Source organism: Rousettus aegyptiacus, unplaced genomic scaffold (assembly GCF_014176215.1).
Source record: "Rousettus aegyptiacus isolate mRouAeg1 unplaced genomic scaffold, mRouAeg1.p scaffold_m13_p_13, whole genome shotgun sequence".
Classification (NCBI taxonomy): Eukaryota; Metazoa; Chordata; class Mammalia; order Chiroptera; family Pteropodidae; genus Rousettus; species Rousettus aegyptiacus.
In genome coordinates, this window is record NW_023416288.1 from 54,749,208 (window position 1) to 54,767,410 (window position 18,203).

At 37.7% G+C, this 18,203-nt stretch overlaps 1 protein-coding gene, 1 long non-coding RNA gene and 1 pseudogene across 7 annotated transcripts in view; 2 read left to right on the top strand and 1 right to left on the bottom strand.

Annotated features, from left to right (window-relative positions):
• The window catches only part of LOC107504055, a 29,588-nt gene extending 13,319 nt beyond the window's left edge, over positions 1-16,269 (bottom strand). Inside the window, exons 1-2 of one of the 2 annotated variants that reach the window (XR_001595362.2) lie at positions 15,235-16,269; positions 14,280-14,400 (exon numbers count right to left, since the gene is read on the bottom strand). This is a non-coding gene — a long non-coding RNA (uncharacterized LOC107504055). Of the gene's footprint in view, positions 1-14,279; positions 14,663-15,234 lie in introns of those variants that run through there. The other variant, XR_004954028.1, reaches the window with a different exon arrangement.
• On the top strand, positions 14,575-14,693 carry LOC118611098 (annotated as a pseudogene).
• A 257-nt stretch (positions 16,270-16,526) lies between the features above and the next one.
• Positions 16,527-18,203, top strand: part of BRAF (B-Raf proto-oncogene, serine/threonine kinase) — a 107,954-nt gene continuing 106,277 nt past the window's right edge. For 2 of the 5 annotated variants that reach the window (XM_036230819.1, XM_016133004.2), the window contains exon 1: positions 16,531-16,713. In XM_036230819.1, coding sequence (XP_036086712.1) covers positions 16,588-16,713 — 126 coding nt within the window. In that variant the 5' untranslated portion in view covers positions 16,531-16,587. Of the gene's footprint in view, positions 16,714-18,203 lie in introns of all 5 variants that reach the window. The other 3 variants (XM_016132999.2, XM_036230820.1, XM_036230818.1) reach the window with 3 other exon arrangements.

The following is an 18,203-nucleotide window of genomic DNA, read 5'->3' on the forward strand; positions in this document are numbered from 1 at the left end:
AAAGCACTTGAAAATATGCTCAACATTGTTAATCGTGAGGGAAATGCAAATCAAAACCACAACTCAATACTACTTATATCAATTAGGATGGCAACTATGAAAAACAAAAAAAAGGAAAACAAACTATAAAAAACAAGTGTCAGCAAAGATGTGGAGAAACCGAAACCTTGTATACTGTTGTTAGTGGGAATATAAAATGGTGCAGCCAAAACAGCATGGTGGTTCCTCAAAAACGTTAAAAATGGAATTTCCATATGATCCAGCAATTCCACTCCTGGATACATACCCAAAAGTATTGAAAAGCAGCATCTCAAAGAGATACTTATATATGCATGTTCATAACAGCATTATTCACAATAGCCAAAAGACAGAAGCAACCCGAGTGTCCACTGACCATTGATAGATAAACAAAATGTGGCATACACTTACAGTGGAATGTTACTAGGCCTTAACAAGGGAGAAAACTTTGACATATGCTACAATGTGGATGAACCTTGAAGACATTATACTAAGTGAAATAAGCCAGTCACAAAAAGATAAATCTTGTATGATTCCACTTATATGAAGTCCTTAGGGTGGTCGAATTCATAAAGACAGAAAGTAGAATGGTGGTTGCTAGGGATTAGGGAAAAGGGACACAGGGAGTTGTTTAATGGATATAGAGTTGCAGTTTTGCAAAAAGAAAAGAGTTCTGGAGATCAGTTGTACAACCATGTGAAAATATTTAACATTAGTGAACTATACCCTTAAAAAATTAGATGGTAAATTTTGTCATGTATATTTTACTACAATTAAAATAATAACAATAACAATAAAAAATAGTCAAAAAAATTTAATTCACTAAAAGAATGAAAACACATCTGTAGTTTCCAAAACAATGAAGGAAAAAAGAATGTAGAAAATTTTATCAATTTGAAGGAGGATAAGAAAAGAAGAGGGGAAAGAGTATAAGCAGAAAATACAAAATAACCGGTAGAAATAAATCCACTAAAAAAGGTTTCTAAAATAAAAGTAAATAGATTACACATGCCTATTAAGTGATACTCTTGAGACCGAGACAAAATCAAAACCCATGTGTTTGCTTTCTGCAAGAAATAACACCAAAACGAAAGCACAAGAAAAGCTAAATAAAGATATAGGATGAATTCATATTAATGTCATACATACCATAATTTAAATCAAAAGCCTTAATGAGGCTAAAAAGGGATATTACAAAATAAGGGAAATCCACTAATAATATTTAATAGTTATGAACTCGTCTTCTAAAAACCTATCCTCAAAACATATGAAGCAAAAAACCGATGATATTATTAGAAACAACTGGAAGAAATCAACAATCTTAGTGGGAAATTTTTAACTTCTATCAGAAATCAATAGATTAAGCAGGCAAAATTAGTAAGAATATAGAATATTGAACTTAATAGCATACTTGATCAAATGGAGGTCAATACCCTCTCCAAATATAGAAGAAAGTACTCATGGTACATTTATAAAAATTGGTCACATCCTAGGTCACAGAGGAAGCCTAAATAGAAAAGTCTTATAGACCACTCTATCTTAATACAATGCAAATGAATTACAAATTAGCCAAAAAGAGATCATTATTTAAAACCTCTGCTTTAAAAACAGTAAAATGCTTTCCTAAATAACTCATGAGTTAGAGAAGAAATTGCGAGATAATTCTTAAAGTATTTAGAACTGAATGACAATGACAACACATAGATCAAAACTTGTGGGATACAATAAAAACAGTATTTAGAGACATATTTTCAGTCATTTATAAAGAGAAAATATTGAAAATTTTTTCAGTGTTCAAGACCCTAATAAAGGTATTAAATGGCAAATTTAGAAAGAGGGAAAAATTATAAAGATAAATGCAGAAAATAATTTTTAAAAAGAGATAGAACACTGGTTCTTAAAAAAATGAAAAAGGAGAATAACTTCCATATAAAAGTAGAAATCGAGATTAAAATGAAAGATACAAACAATACTATGTCGTAAAAAGGAGCTATAACTGTATGCATAGAACAAGACTCTTTTAATTGTAAGAGAATCCTATAACATCTTTTTGCCAATATATGTGAAATTTTCAATGATAAATATACTTTGGAAGAAATATATTAAAAGTATATATATTATATACTTTCTCTTAGGTATTTAGACATGATTTCCTCTAGTTACTTGAACAATTTAAACTAACTGATTTAAAGTCTTCATATAATAAGTTCAATATCTGGGCTTACCCAGAGAGAGTTTCTACTAAATGCTCTTTTTTCTTGTGTGTGGGCTACACTTTCATGTTTCTTTGTATGTCTCGTAATTTTGTTGTTGTTGAAAACTGGGCATTGAGATAATGAAATGTGGCAACACTGGAAATAAGATTCTCTCGCCTACCCAGGGTTCACTGTTGTTCTCTTTGCTGTGTAGTAACTTTTCTGAACTACTACCCAGATTAATATCAAACAAAATAGATATTAAGGAAAAGTTTTAAAGCATTATTAAGGATAGAGGTTACATAGACTTTCTTCTCTCCGCATCCATGACACAATACTCTTAGTTTTTTACTGCTTTATGGCCTGCTCTTTCTCAGCACCTTTTATGCTTCCTGTTCATCTAAATGATCTGTAAATGTTAAAGTATTCCAGGGTTCAGAACCTGACTCTCTTTTCTTAACCACTTTGACTCTCTCCATGGTCACACCAGGTCCAAGACCGTATAGAAAGCTACCAGACCCTTTTCCAAAAGTGTTATTCCATTTTACACTGCAATTAATAGTGTATGAGAATTCATGTGTGGTGGATCACATGCTTGTCAAAAGTTGGTGCTATTGTTCTTTTTAACATTAGCAATTTGGGTGGGAGTATAGCAGTATCTCATCATGACTAGTGATGATGCTGGAAACTTTTTTGTATACTTATTAATCACTTCCTTGTGAAGTGTCTGTTCAAATATTTTGTCCAGTTAAATAACTGAATTGTCTTTTTACTATTAAGTTGTAGGAGTTATTTCCTGAGTACCAGTCCTTTGTTAGAAAATGATTTTGTGACTATTCTTCCAATCTGTGGCTTGCTTATTAATTTTCTTACAGGTATTTTTTAATGAGTAGAAATCTAATTTGCTAATCAATTCTTTCTTTTCCAGCTTTACTGAGGTATGATTGGCAAATAAAAAATATATTTAATTGTAAAAGATGATGTTTTCTTATATGCATATATATTGAAATGATTACAATGAAGCTAATTAACACATCCAATTACCGCGCGTGCACGTGTGTGTGTCTGTGTGTGTGTAGAGGACACTTGAGATTACTCTCAGCAAATTTCAAGCATTCATTAACTATAGTCACCATGCTGTACATCAGGTCTCCAGAACTTATTCATCTTATAATTAAAATTCTGTACCCTTTGATCAATACTTTCCCTTTTCCAATCTATTATTTTATGACTAGATAGGTCTGTGTTCCAGAAACTTCGTGTACCAAGTCACAAAGATATCCTCCTACCATTTCTTTTAGATGCTTTAAAGTTTTAACTTTTAGTTTTAGGCTATGATCAATTCAGAATTAATTTCTGTATATGAAATAATTGAAATAATTGTTAAGGTTCATTTTGTGTATGAGATAGTTGTGAAATAGTTATGGTTCATATTTTACCCATATTGATATCCAGCTGTTCTAGCATAATTTGTTGAAAAGATTTTCTTTTCCTCATTGGATTGTTTTGGCATCTTATATATGAAAATCAAATGATCATATAGACGTGTCTGTTTCTGAGATTTTTCTTCAGTTTTACTTATCTATTTATTGATCCTTATACTAGAATCATACTGCCTTGATTATTTTATATTTATAGTAAATATTATAGTCAGATAATGTTAGTCCTCCAACTTTCTTCTTCTTTTACAAGATTGTTTTAAATATACTAGGCCCTTTTTGTTTCCATACAAATTTTTTAATGAGCCTTTCAATTAAAAGAAACAAAAACCCAGTAAGATTATGATTGAGATTACATTGAATCTATAGATATATTTGAAGGAGAACTGATATCTTAACAATATTGAATCAGCCAATCCACTGGGTTTAGGAAAAATCCGGGCCCCCTCCTGTATCTTTCCTTTACTCTCAAATTACTACAACATTCAAAACACTCCTGACTCTAGTTGTGTGGGGTTTTTTTCCCCCACACTAAGTAATTCTTTGTGACACCAGCTAGATGTCCTATAATTTAACTTAATGCTGACACTACCTACCTGCAAATAACATTAGATCCCATGAGACTGCCCCTCACTTCAAATAACAATTGCAGTAGTAATTCCCCGGGGTACCCACCACACTTTTGTATCACTTGGCTACAGTCAGAGGTTCCCATGACCTCCTCCCTCTTAGATTTGATTATTTGCTTAGAATGGCTCACAGATCTCAGAAAACCACATATTTACCTGCTTATTCTACAATAAAGGAAATGATAAAGGATACAGATGAACAGTCAGATGAAGAGATATATATAGCAAGGTCTGGGAGGGTTCCAAGTACAGAGGCTTGGAATCGGGGTGCATCGCCCTTCTGGGCTGCAGATGTGTTCAACAATCTGGAAGCTCTCTGAACCCCACACTGTTATGAAGGCAACATCACATAGGTATGATCAGTTATGAACTACATTTCCAGCCCCTCACCCTGTCCAGAGAATGGGAGTAGGGATGAACATTCCAAGCTTTTAATCATGGCTTAGTCTTTCTGGTGACAAGCCCCCACCCAGGAGCCATCCAGGAGCCCACCCAGAGTCACCTCATTAGAACAAAAGACACACTTATCACCCAGGAAATTCCAAGGGATTTAAGAGCCCTGTGTCAGGAACCGGGGTCAAAGACCAAATACTAGAACAAAAATGCTCCTAGTGTTCTTAACACTTAAGAAATTACAAGAGTTTTAGGGGCTCTGCTGAAAACTGGGGTCAAAGACTAAATATTAGAAGAAAGATTGTCCTAGCACCTCTATTTACAAGGCTTTTGGAGCCCTGTGTCAGGAACTGGGGTCTAAGACAGACAGATCTATCTATCTATCTATCCATCCATCCATCCATCCATCCATCCATCCATCCATCCATCTCTTATTTCACTTTATAAATAAGGTATATTTCTTCATTTATTTAGATCTTATTTCTCTCAGCAATGTTTTATAATTTTCAGTGTAGAGGTTTCACACATCATTTGCTAAATTTATTTCTAAGTATTTTATGTTTTCTAAATTATAAATGGAGTTTTTAAAAATGTCATTTTCCAATTATTGGCTATAGTACATAAATACACAATTGATTTTTGTATATGACTTTATATCCTGGACCCGTGTTAAATTTACTTATTAGTTTTAGTGGTTTCTTTCTGGAGTCCATAGGATTTTATTCTTATTCAATCGTACTATCTACAAATAGATACAGTGACTCAATATATCCCATTAATATTCCAATCTCCTCTAAGTTTATATGTATAGTGTGACCTCTTCCCTGGGCTCCAGACTTGTATACATAATAAATTCTTGACATCTTCCCTAGCATATATGCTTGAATCCAGAACACTGCTTAGACTGCAGCTGGGTTCCTGCTATAAGGGAACATAAAGATACCTGGCAAGAGTGGTATAAAACTAAGTAACCAGGATTTCCATTTGTTATCAGACCAAATGAATCAAATGAAGATATATTGTCAAAATTCAAAATCACAATGGCTTGAGTCCCCACCAATGTGATAGTGTGAACCTCAACAGCCCATGTAAAGCAGCCTGTGATTATTACTGGGAATCTTCACAAGGGATGCTTCCTAGGACCAGGCAGCCACATTGCCCAATTCCAGGGAATGCAACTGATATTGTATTCTGGGTGAAAGTCACTCCCTGGAGTACATACAAGTGAGATTCGCATTGAGTGAAATGTGAATGGTGTCCCCGGAATGGTATAACATTGACCTTGTGCCTTTCCTTTCATCTGCTCACAAACCAGTTCCCACTCAGGATTTATCGGTTCTTCCTTGTCTGCTTCAGGTGTCCCTAAGCTGTTGTCCACTGCCCTTCACACTGCCTGAAGGAGAACCACTGACACTAATATTGAGGGCACACTTCACACACTCCTCACTACTTATGTCAAGGATGCAGGCCCCTGATAAGCCCAGAACCATTATTTGCATTGCCAGAACTGGGCTGGGTTCCATGCAGATATGGAGAGAAAGTCCTGCTCCCTACATTCATGGTACTTTGCTTCCCAGATACTCAGGCCCAAACCTAACAAAGTCTCTCACCAAAGTGTCCCATCAGCTTCTCTCCATTCATTCCTCACCTCCTGCAAGAAACTCTCAATACTATCCCCCACTAACAAGAGTCTGCCTTAGCCATGGAAATTACAACTGGCTTAGTATAATCTGTCTCAATGCACAATACAGCAACATCTCCATACGCCTTCTCCAACCTCCTGTCAAAAAGACGAAGAAGCATATGTCTAAATCAAAACAATATCTGTGATTATTTTAATCGTGGCTATATGTATGCATGTATGCATTGGAGGGGAAAAAAGGATCGGTACTACTTTATCCTAGAAAGAAAACTTCATAACTTAATTTTTAAAAATATTTAATTTACTAAACATATTTAATATTGCCAAAGTCATTTCCCTGTGATCCATTTTCCCATGGAGAATAATTAAATAAATCACATCCAAAGATGTGCAATTAATTCCTTGTATGTTGAAAACTTGACAATGAAATAAGTCTTTAGGGACAAAGAAGGGAAAACTGGTTTTACATCTCACATAAAATCAAGTTTCAAACATCCAAAAAGGTTAAATTACAAGGTCAAGTTTCTCAAGGAAAATTACGATGACCTTGAAATAATTGTTCCAGTTCCACATTATTAAGAAAAATTTCATACTGTCTATTGCTCACAAACACCTATAACGGGCATGCCAATTCAACAAAGGGAATAAATAGATAACTTCAGACTTGGTAAAAATAAACTAGTTATAAGAAAATGGATGATCCTTACCTTGGATACTTCAATATTCAGCCATGTCAGTTCTTAAAGTGAAAGGCTTTTACATTTCTTTATTGTGTCAATTTTCCCTTTAACTTGTTCATTTTCAGCTAGAGACCTCTCTAAGCACTCTTCCATATAGGGTTGGGAGTTTCAACCTTGACCTATATGTTCAAAAAATTCTACAAGTAGAGTAATATTATGAAGCTTCTGTATTTATCAACATTCTGGTAACCAGTGGCAGTAAAATTCAGCTTCTGGTTGAGTCAGCCTGGCTGTCCACCACCAACCACTATATCCCTACTCCACCAGTGATCTCTTATATATAACTTTTAAATGGCAGTTTTAGCCACATCTTCTCTTCAGTGTTTCAAAATCTTTGGACCTAGTCTCATCTAGAACAATGCACTGCACTTATAAGTTTGGAATGTATTAAATAACATGAAATGCAAAAATGATAAAATAGTCAAGCTTCTCAAAAAGTAACAGTGTTCTTGGCTCCTTAATTTCCTAACATCTAACTTTTTTCATTATTTTAGCAACTAATAATCTTTCCTAGAAAATGAATAATTGTCCTGTACAAAATCAGGGATGAGATGTTTATACTCATACAAGATATACTCATATGAAAAGTGCCATCTACAAAACCACACTAATTCTGCATAGTGTGAGAGAGATGCTAATATATATATAATAAAGGGTCTGATTAATTAGGACATTTGCCTCTCAAAGCTATTGTCACTTTTATAAAATAAATTAACTTTGATCAATATACATACTAGTAACTTGAATCAAATACATTTATAAAAATGTTAAATTTAAAATCTGACTTAAATTATCTAATATTGATTCATTAAAATAAAAGTACAGGGAAGTGATCATGGCAGATGTTAAAACCAGAAATTCAGATCCAAGAGCAAAAAAGAAAAAAAACTGCTAAAAAAGTACCAAAGTAATAAATAAAAGAATTCTGAAAGGGAAAAACCTAAATTTTCTTTAAGAGGAGGAAAAGATGTGAAGAGATAGACATTTACCAATCTATTATTGAAAAACTTCAGGAGTAACTGAATTCAGTTACTAAAAAAATTGGGATCAACGCAAAGATTTTTGTTACAACAGAGAATATGGAATTAGTATTCATCTTTAAATAAAGAGTCAAAAGGCATTGTCACAAATTGAAATTTAAAAAATACAGGGTAAGCAGTTGTTGAAGCAGAAAGTGAGGATTGTAGCAGTCAGCTTGGGACTTGTGGAGTTTGCATTATCTGTGACATTTTCAGGTGCAGACATCTAGCAGGTAAGTTGGAAACCAAAGGTTGAGGCAAGGTGGACATATCTAGATGTGATACAGTCTTCATTGTAAATAAAGTCAAAGGGATGGGTAAGAGTATAAAAGTTCTGTAAGAGAAATGGGCAAAGGGTGGAGTTGAGGGTTATACAAACAATTAAACTGCAAGTGGTGAAAAATGACCCCAAAAACAAAACCAAGAAAAAACTGATCTTTTATGAGGAGAACCAGCAGTGTGGGGAGTCACGAGAAAAAGGATGAAGCCAACAGCATCAAATGCAAAAAGAGTGATGCTTCATACTGTGAGGTAGGGAAAAGTAAGAATGAATAAAAATGCACAGAAGTTTGTACTTGGGGGAGCTGGAAGCTAGAGAGTTCACATCTTAAAGTCTCTATTTTCTCTGTGAAGTAGGAAGCAAGATCACACAGAAAGGTTTTCATACCTAAGGATCAAAGACAAAAGCAACACAGATTTGAAAATTGGCATTAGAGACATTAAACACACACACACACACAAAAAAACAGTCACAGAAGTTCAGAGGGCTGTAAATGCTGGCCGCTATCAGAGGTTTGCTCTTTAACAGTTTTCTGTATACAAGGCTCTCCCAGAGCAACAATAAGTGCTAAAATGAACAAACCGAAAATCTAAGACTCTCATTATTATTCAAATTATATAAAAGCCTAGCACAATGTCTGACACTCGGTGAGTATGCGATAAATATTTGTTGAATGAATGAAGAAATGAAGAAATGAACGATGAGACACCATAAGAACATCTTAAGCACAAGATACCAGAACAGGCTCTGCTGTAAATGTTTATCATAAAACCATGTGTATTTCAAATACACGCTTCGAATAATACTTAGAATTTAAGATATGAGAAAATTGATACTTGACACATAGAGATACATTACAGGGTCTTATTAAAACCTGAGCGAGAGACAGCAAAAATTTTATCTCTTTTTATCTATGAATCTATGAATCATGATGCAAAATGGTTTAATTCTTATGTATCAGGAACAAAGGCATTATCAAACTAGATTTATCAGGAATAGATCCTAGGTATATAATGGAAGAAAAAGGCAAAATTTAACGCAATTTTAACAGTAATAGATGTCTAACAAGTTTTTAATTGCCTGAAAAAAAACATTTATTTAAAAACATCACAATGTTTTAGTACCCCATGTATCACTTTTATATAATAAATTTACTCCAACATTTTTTGGAAAATCTCAAATGTACGGAAAAGTTAAAAGAATAGTATTACAAACATATTACCATATCCTTCATCCAGATTCCTAAATTGTTAATATTTGTCCTTTTCTTTATCTCTATCTCCATTTTTTCTGAACTATTTAAAGTCAGTTGCAGACATGATGACACTGAAACATGTCACCATTCATCTTATAAAATCAAGGATATTAACATTAATTCATCATTATCATTTAATATATAGCCCATATGTAAATTTCCCCAATTGTCCCAAAAGTCTTCTAGTTTCCTTATCTAGGATTCAGTTGTTTCGTGTATTGCATCTGTTGTTAGACCTCTGTAATCTCTTTTAATCTAGAATAGTATACTTGACTTTCTGCTTTTGACTTTTTATTTTTCATGATATTGAATTTTTGGAGAGGTGCAGTCAGTTGTCTTATACAATGCCCCACATTATAGATTTGATTGTTTCCTCATGGTTATATTCAGGTGAAACCTTCTTTGGTCCAAATACTACACAGATGATGCACCACATCAGGACTTAAATAATGTTGAATTGATTGATCTCTCAGTGGTGATGCTAAGTGTAATAGTTTGGTTAATTTAGTGACGGCCAGATGTCTCCATTATAAATTTACACTTCTCCCTTTATAATTAATAAGGGGTCTATGTGGTGGAATTATAAAAGCATAAGACGGTCTTGTTCCCCAAGTTTTTTACCCAATAATAGTTTTAGCAACAATAAATGGTTCTTATCTGGAGTAATACTACATTGGTGGATTTTCTAATTCTACCACATCCTTGCTCTTGAGTATACCAAGGCACATCCTTCAATTTATACATTTCCTGCCCCAGATCTGGAATCGGTCATTTATCAAAAGGGCCTGTGTGGAGAATGGTATTTCGAAATCAAGATCCAGGCATCAGGTGTACTTATTGTCACTTTTTGGCACCTCTTTCAGTGAGCAAAGCTAAGACTATATGAATCCATTTCTATGTCTACATCTATATACATATAATATACATATAGTATGTAAGTATGTATGTACTTCATTTGGTTTATATATTTATACTTATAAGTATATACACTTACTATATATTTCTAGTTCTAGCATTCCTTCTCTATGTATTAACCAGCATGTTCTTTTAAAAATTACACAATGTGTCTATGTATGTGTGTATATATACACATATCTTTTCTCTTCAATCCTACATTAATACTGCTATTTCCAATTCAAATCTAACACTACAGGGTTAGATTCTTCAATTTCTGTGTTCCATACATGTTTCTTGCTTTTTCCACAAAAAAAACCCCTGATCCTCAACATCAATATATGTATTCATTTGCTCTTTCCCACAAAAAATATAAATTGTTTCAGAATTACAAAACCAATAGTGCTACTGACTGTAAACCTTCTAAATAACGTTAAAGATTTATTTGTAGTTCATTTCATTCTTAGAATATAGTCCAGTGAGTACTTAATCAAAAGCAGAAGCATTAGAAAATATAAATAATACAGAATTTATTATAGGGATTTGATCTTACGCAATGTGGAGCTGGTTAAACAGTCTATGTGAGGCTAAGTGTCTGCTGTTGAAACCTAAAATCCTCAGGGCAGATAGTCAGGGAGCAGTAGAAGCAGGGATAAAGTGCAATCTGGGGGGCTAAACCGGAACCAGTGAGGAGGGACTGCACTCCAAGTCAGACTTTCACTACCTCTCAGCACAACCCCAGTGATGTGGGTCCTTCGGGAGAAGCCGGCGTCCTTCACCACAGAGTTAAACGTGTAACCCACTGAAATGGTAGAGCTATTATCATTTCCAGCTTACAGAGGAGAGCTGTTGCTCTAATAGTTACCCTCGGGAATGCATTTCCATGGTAAAGAGAGTTTCCTCTGGACCCTCTGAGAGAACATATTTAAGGACTGGGTAAGCAGGTCTTACATGATGGAAGAGGATTCTGGGGGACATTACAGTTTAGCTAATTTGACACAGTGTAAATCAGAAAACTACACGCAAAAGCTACTTGAATTAATTATTTTCTGTGTAGTTGTGTTATCAGTTTGATATACAATTAGATTCATTTGGTTAGATTTTACTTTTTCCATTTACGTACTTTTCTCATAGAGTAAAACTCTATTCAAAGATATACTCAGAAAAGTCTCACTCCCAGAGTATCTCCTCCATGTTCTTACCCATCCCTTAACAGGTATGAGAGAGATATACATACAGTTTCCCCTTGTCTTAGGTATGATTTATATATATATATATATTTATATATATATAAATATATATATAAATATATACATATTTATATATATAAATATACATATTTATATATATATAAATATACATATTTATATATATATAAATATGTATATTTATATATAACAAGGGGAAACTATATATATATATAAACAAGGGGAAACTATATATATATATACACACACATATATATATATATAGTTTCCCCTTGTTTCTTGCCAAAAGGTAGCATAGTCCACTGCATATTGCAATACAAGCAAACTAAATAAATTTTAACACCTAAAATCACCAAATTCATAAAGAATATTTCAAAGAATTCTTATCTTATTAACACATCTGAGGATAGTATAAGTAAGATGTTATAAGATGAAATTACACACTGATATAAATATCTTTTGGTAAATGTTAGAAATATATCTCATAAATTTCATGAATCTAAAAGCATAATCTTTCTTCAAGAATTAAAAAATATGGGAAATGTGAGTTGAGTGGAAGAGAGAACAATGCTAAACAGACTAAAAAATCTAGACTCGACATAATACCATTTTATTTAAGAAAACAAAGGGTTTTTCTTGACTATGAGCTTCATGTGCATCAATAATCAGGAGGGGTTGCTTATATTTTTTTATTGTATTAACAAAATCATGGTTCCTAGGTTATTGTAATCAGAGATTCCATTCTTTGTTGGTTGGACCAAATCTGAAACAGTGTTCAATTCACGGGACCATGTTTTAAGAGGAACACTGAAAAGCGTACACGGAAAGAAGGGAATATGTTTTGAGGAGAGAACTAAAGGAAACAGAACTTCCCTCAAACATTTGAAAGCAATTACATAGAATAAGAAAAAGGCTCATCCTGTATTCTTCTGGAAGGAAAAACTCGCACCAGAATATAAATATCATCAGAGAAGGACTTCAATTCAACTTCAGAAAAAAATACTGTTACAGTTAAACATACTGCATTGGTGAGGCCCCATCCCTAAAGGATGTGGGAAGGCTGTACTGAGTGAACTCTATAATTCAATTTTCTATTCACACGTAAATAGCTTGAGAGTAGCTTTCTATAAAATAATATAGGATGTGTTATTCATAATTATGACTCTGATTCATAAATAAAATATTAAACTGTTAGCTATACATCATTAAACATGGTTGGAACTGTGGACACTTTCTAGAGGCTGCTAATTTGTTTTCTAGTCAGTGACCACATTCAGACCCGGCTGGGTAGGTCCGACTGACAGGTAGGACTATTATCCATTGTCTATTAGAATTCAGGATTCAAAATAAAAAAGCTTATTGTAAATAAAGTCATCTCCAGGGAAGAAAGGGTTAGACATAGCAGCAAGACTTCTTAACAGTGTCTCAGTCATTAACTGGAGCAATGTTCTAAATAGTGCTTCTCACCTACATTTGTTTTCCAGCTTCCTGTGAATACATGAATGCCTTAGGGGAAAAGGGGATTATGAGCAAAACCTAAAAGAACTGTGTTGACTAAAATGTCTGTAAGACTTTCAAATGCAAGACACTTCTTTGGTGCCCATCTGACATAACACCACCGGACATGTTCTTTTTCTCTGCTCAAAACACTAACTGGCTTGGGATTCAAGAATATAGTGCCACTGTTTTGTGTAGAGGGAGGGTTTCAGCACATCAGCTCTGCCTATGGCAGCATTGGGATTTGGAGCAAAGTGCCCAGAAGGAGATGGGTAGGATATGTTCAATGGCCAAGGACCTATATTTATTTTTGCATGCAATGGGGCTTCAGAAGCTAAAGAAAGAAGGTAAAGTCTTCTTCATTAGCATACTAGGATATGCCTTGGTGATTTCCAGTAATAAAAGGGGTAGAATTCTCTCTAGAAAAGGTAGCCATTTCTACAGAGTAGCCAGTTCATTATTCTAAACATGACATGCCTGTAAATTCTCTGACACTTCTTCCATTGAGAGGTAGGGTCTAAATCACCTCTCCTTGAATTTGGGCTGGGATTAGTGACTTACCCATCACCAATAAAATGCAACAAAAGCGATGCTGTGTGACATTGGAGGCAAGGTCATAAAATGCAATAAAGCTTTCACCTCCTCACAGGGATACAAGCATTTGGGGTTCTCAGCCACCTTGCAAGAAGTCTGATTACCCAGAGGCTAACATACTATGAAGAAGCTCAAGCCGCACAACTAGAGTATGTTTAAGTATTCTGGGTGACTGACTCAGAGGCCCCAGTTTCAACCACCAGACCTGCGAGGAAATATGTTTCCTGATGATTCCGGTCCCAACTCACTGAGACAGCCTCTAGACACGGGGTCCTCCCAGTTGAGGAGTAGAGATAAGCCATCTTCCCTATGTCTTGTCTGAATTCTGACCGAGAGGGTAACTTTCTATTTTATAAAAGGCAAACCTACAATGTTTGATCCTCACAATGATATTATTAGGTAGGTTGGACTGGCGTTATTACTACCCTAATTTTATAGATTAGAACAACAACAACAAAACTGAGATCGGAACATACCTGCTTTGAGATTATATAGCCAAGATGTGGCATGATGACACTAAAATCCTGATCTTTGGACTCCGAAGTTTGTGCTTTCTTTATATTTTCCCATCTGGATACTTTGGGGCCTTAGAATGGCCTAGAGAAATCAAAGAAGATATATTTGAAGACAAGATCAGAAAATGCTGAATACATGGAAGCTAACAAGAACCAATATTAAATGGATATCGGCCATCCTGTGAAGAAATAACCATGTAAGATACGATGTACAGATTGTTGCTGGTAAGGAAGGCTGTAATTTAAAATGGAACCAGTCTATGGCCATGTCAACCTGAACAAGCCTGATCCCATCTGATCTCAGAAGCTAAGCAGGGTCAGGGCTGGTTAGTACTTGGATGGGAGACCACCTAGGAAGACCAGGTAGTGTAGGCGTAAAAAATAATAAGGGATTGTAAGCTAACAAGGTCCTTGCAATCTGTGAGGTCAACCAAGAGTTGCCTTGCCTAAAAAAAAAAAAAGATTTTGAACCAATGAAAAAGTAAATTTAGGACTTTTAACGTCATGAGACAGTGATTTAATGATGTCATATTTTCAGGGCTTTTAAAAAAATGAAACAAGAATGTTGAGAGAATTTAAAAACCTGCCTATTGTGTTTCTGATGAAATCAAGAGGAAAAGGTGCCATGAGGGGCTGTGGTGCTATTTCGGTCCGCTTAGAAGTATGTCCTTCTAGTGAAGAGGGGCAGTTCGGACAACAGCTAGATGGCATTACCCCTTGCGCTCATCTTCATTCATTCTACTTTTGCCAAGGCAGCTCTTGATTTAAATTCAGTCCCTCAAGGAGAGTTTCTCAGGAAGAGAAAGTACAATGATACTAACAAAACGTAGCATGTTCATTTGATAGGTTGTGTGTTTTTCAGCGTAGAGGGATACCAGTATTCTGATTAACCAAGCACTCTCACACAACTACTTACCTTGGGACTAAAGGTCAGCTCCCCTGGGGTCCTGGTGACTCTATAAATATGCAGACATCCTGCTTCAGAGGTCAGGAGGGCAGCTTTCTATCTCTTGAATCATCATGAATACAATAAAGAGGTCACTGGTAACTTCCCCCCTTATGGGGAGTACGAAAATGCAGAGGCCACTCAAAGCTCCTCATGACTTGACGTTTAGGTTCCTTTGGTGACTATCTTCCCACGATAAGGAGTCCACAGTAACTTTCACTATGTTTCGCATTTCTATTTCTCCCTTTATATATTTTTTTTGCAGAAAATTCTTTTCCTTTTAAATAAACCTATTTTAAATAATGAACTGGATTAATTCCATTCTGTAATTGGGCCTCTCAGAGGGAATTTACTTTTCCCCTCTTGTTTTTATGCACATTTTGCATAGAAAATACCTTGGAATGTTCTGTTTAAGAAAGGCACAGAAGTATTTGAAATATTTTGAATGGTTTCCTTGAAAATAGTTTTGATGCTTCAGATATCTAGAATGTTCTGTGCTTCTGCAGGTCCTAGCACATGGAAAGCACTCCACTGACATTTGCTAAATGAACGCATCTGGAAAACGAAAAATAAGCTAAAAGGAAACATTCCTCGATGATGAAAAAAAAAAAAAAAGCTTTTAGATTTCCATTTAGACCCACTTTAACAGGCCAAATCCTTTAATGAAAAGGATGCAAGCATCATTCTGATAATTTGGCTGTTCCTAAATCTATTTCTATCAAATGCCACTTGGCTGTCAACCCTGGGGCTTCAGGTCTTATTTTTATGACTCAGAGACGTCTGTCGTAATGGAAGAACACCAGGATGGGCTTCCCCGTCCTCCTCCCTCTAGGATTTCAACGGCTCGAACACCACCCCTGCTCTTCTAGTAAATCCTACATTACAGAACAGGCTTAGGGCGAAGAGAATAAAGTAGGAAACCGGCGCCATGGAAACGGCGGAGCGCAGGAAGCCGGCGAGCGCGAGGGTGGGCAGGAGGCGAAGGAAGCCTCCTCAGGCGAGGGCGCGAGGGCGCGAGGGCGCTCCTGAGATTACGTCACGCACCCCGGGTGACGTCACGGCCGTGACACGCGGGTGACGCCGTTGCCGCGGCGACTCCTAGTGGTCTCCGCCCCCTTCCCCCGCCCCCAGCCCGGCGTCCTTCCCCCAATCCCCTCAGGCTCGGCTGCGCCGGGGGCCGCGGGCCGGTTCCTGAGGTGGCCCAGGCGCCCTGCCGCCGCCGGCGCCGCCCCGGCCGTCCCTCCCCGCCGCCCCCCGCCCTCCGCCTCCCTTCCCCCTCCCCGCCCAGCAGCGGTCGCTCGGGCCCCGGCTCTCGGTTATAAGATGGCGGCGCTGAGCGGCGGCGGCGACGCGGAGCAGGGCCAGGCTCTGTTCAACGGGGACATGGAGCCCGAGGCTGGCGCCGGCGCCGCGGCCTCTTCGGCTGCGGACCCCGCCATCCCCGAGGAGGTGAGTGCCGGCGCCCCCCGCGGCCCCCGCGGCCCCGGGCTCGGCCGGCCGATGTTTATTTGGGCGAGCGAGGTGGCTCTCGGGGGCTCCGATGCTCTCGGCCACTCTCTCCTCTGGGCGCTGCGGGTGGGAGATGGGCATCCCCCCCTCGTGCCTCTCCGTCATGCAGCTCCTCGCTACGTAAACACACACAATGGCCCGGAGGGGGTTCCCTGGCTCGCACCCCGGCTTGCGCGGTGCGGGCAGCGGTGGCTGAGCAGGAGGCGATCAGTAGGGGGCGAGACTCAGGCTGGGTCCGAGAAGGTCACGGCCGGCCGAAGGTAGCCAGCCGCGCGTCTCCGAGGTGTCGCCGCGCTCGCTTGCGGGGGGCGCCGGCGGGGAGGCGGCGTCGCCCAGGTGGAGGAGGTAGGCTGGCAGCCGGGGCCGGGACCCCAGCCCGAGCTCCTGCGGTGACCGTTCTTGTGACACGGTCCCGGGGATGATGGGGCGCATCATGCTCTCCCTACCCTCCCTGGCTGGCCCCCTTTTCGGGCCGCTGCCCTCCTTCCACTTTTCTACTTGTTTGGGGATTTCGCGTCACCTATTTTATACCCAGAGGTCGGTTTTGCTTCAGTCTTTACTTTTTCAACCCGAGACCCCACCGTTCCTTTCTCCCTTTCACCCCCAGCCTCAGGCCCCCCATTCCTAATGTTTGTCGGTGGGTGCCCTGTCGCTGACTGGTGACCCCCCTCACCCCGCCCCGTGCCATTTCCATCTGCCGGCCAGTTGTCGGACCCGCCTGCCTTCTGACCTCAGCTTTTTTAAGACCATTTTTGCGCTTCCCTTACCTGGTCCTCTTGAAGGCCCTCGACTTCACCTCGCCGCTCCCTGACATTGTTATCTATTGTTATCTTCACAAATCCTTCTGGACGCCGTGGAGCCACTTACTTTCTGAATCCTGAAGCTGTCAAGTTTCCATCAGGTTTCACTTGCGCTACTGGCACTTTTTGGTTAGTCTTCCATTGTGCAGTCACACCTCTTTATTTTTACCTACCCATTTTTCTTTTCTTTTCTTTTCTTAGGTTTGATTGCTTTAATTCTGTTGTCCTTTTTGTCCCAGTTTTTTTCTTTCACTTTTTTCTTTTTAGTCCTCGCTTCTCTCAGCCTGGTTTTGCATCATTCAGCTTCTCATCGCTTTGTCAAATTCCTTTATTTGCATTTTGTTTCGATTGCGTAAAATTTGTTACATTTAGTATTTGGCATTTTATTACATAAAATAATACACTTTATTATACTTTACAAATAATTAGATATTATGTGGTATAACTGTGCTCTACAATTATCGATTGGGTAACATGGCTTATTCTGTTGACTTTTCTCAAAGTTCTGTTTTCTTTGTACTACTTACATTGTTTCCCAATTCTCATAACGTCTCATTCTTCTCTCTGTGCAGTTCTCTTTTTCCTGCTTCATCATCTTTACTATGGAAATTCATCCGATACGCTCGCTCT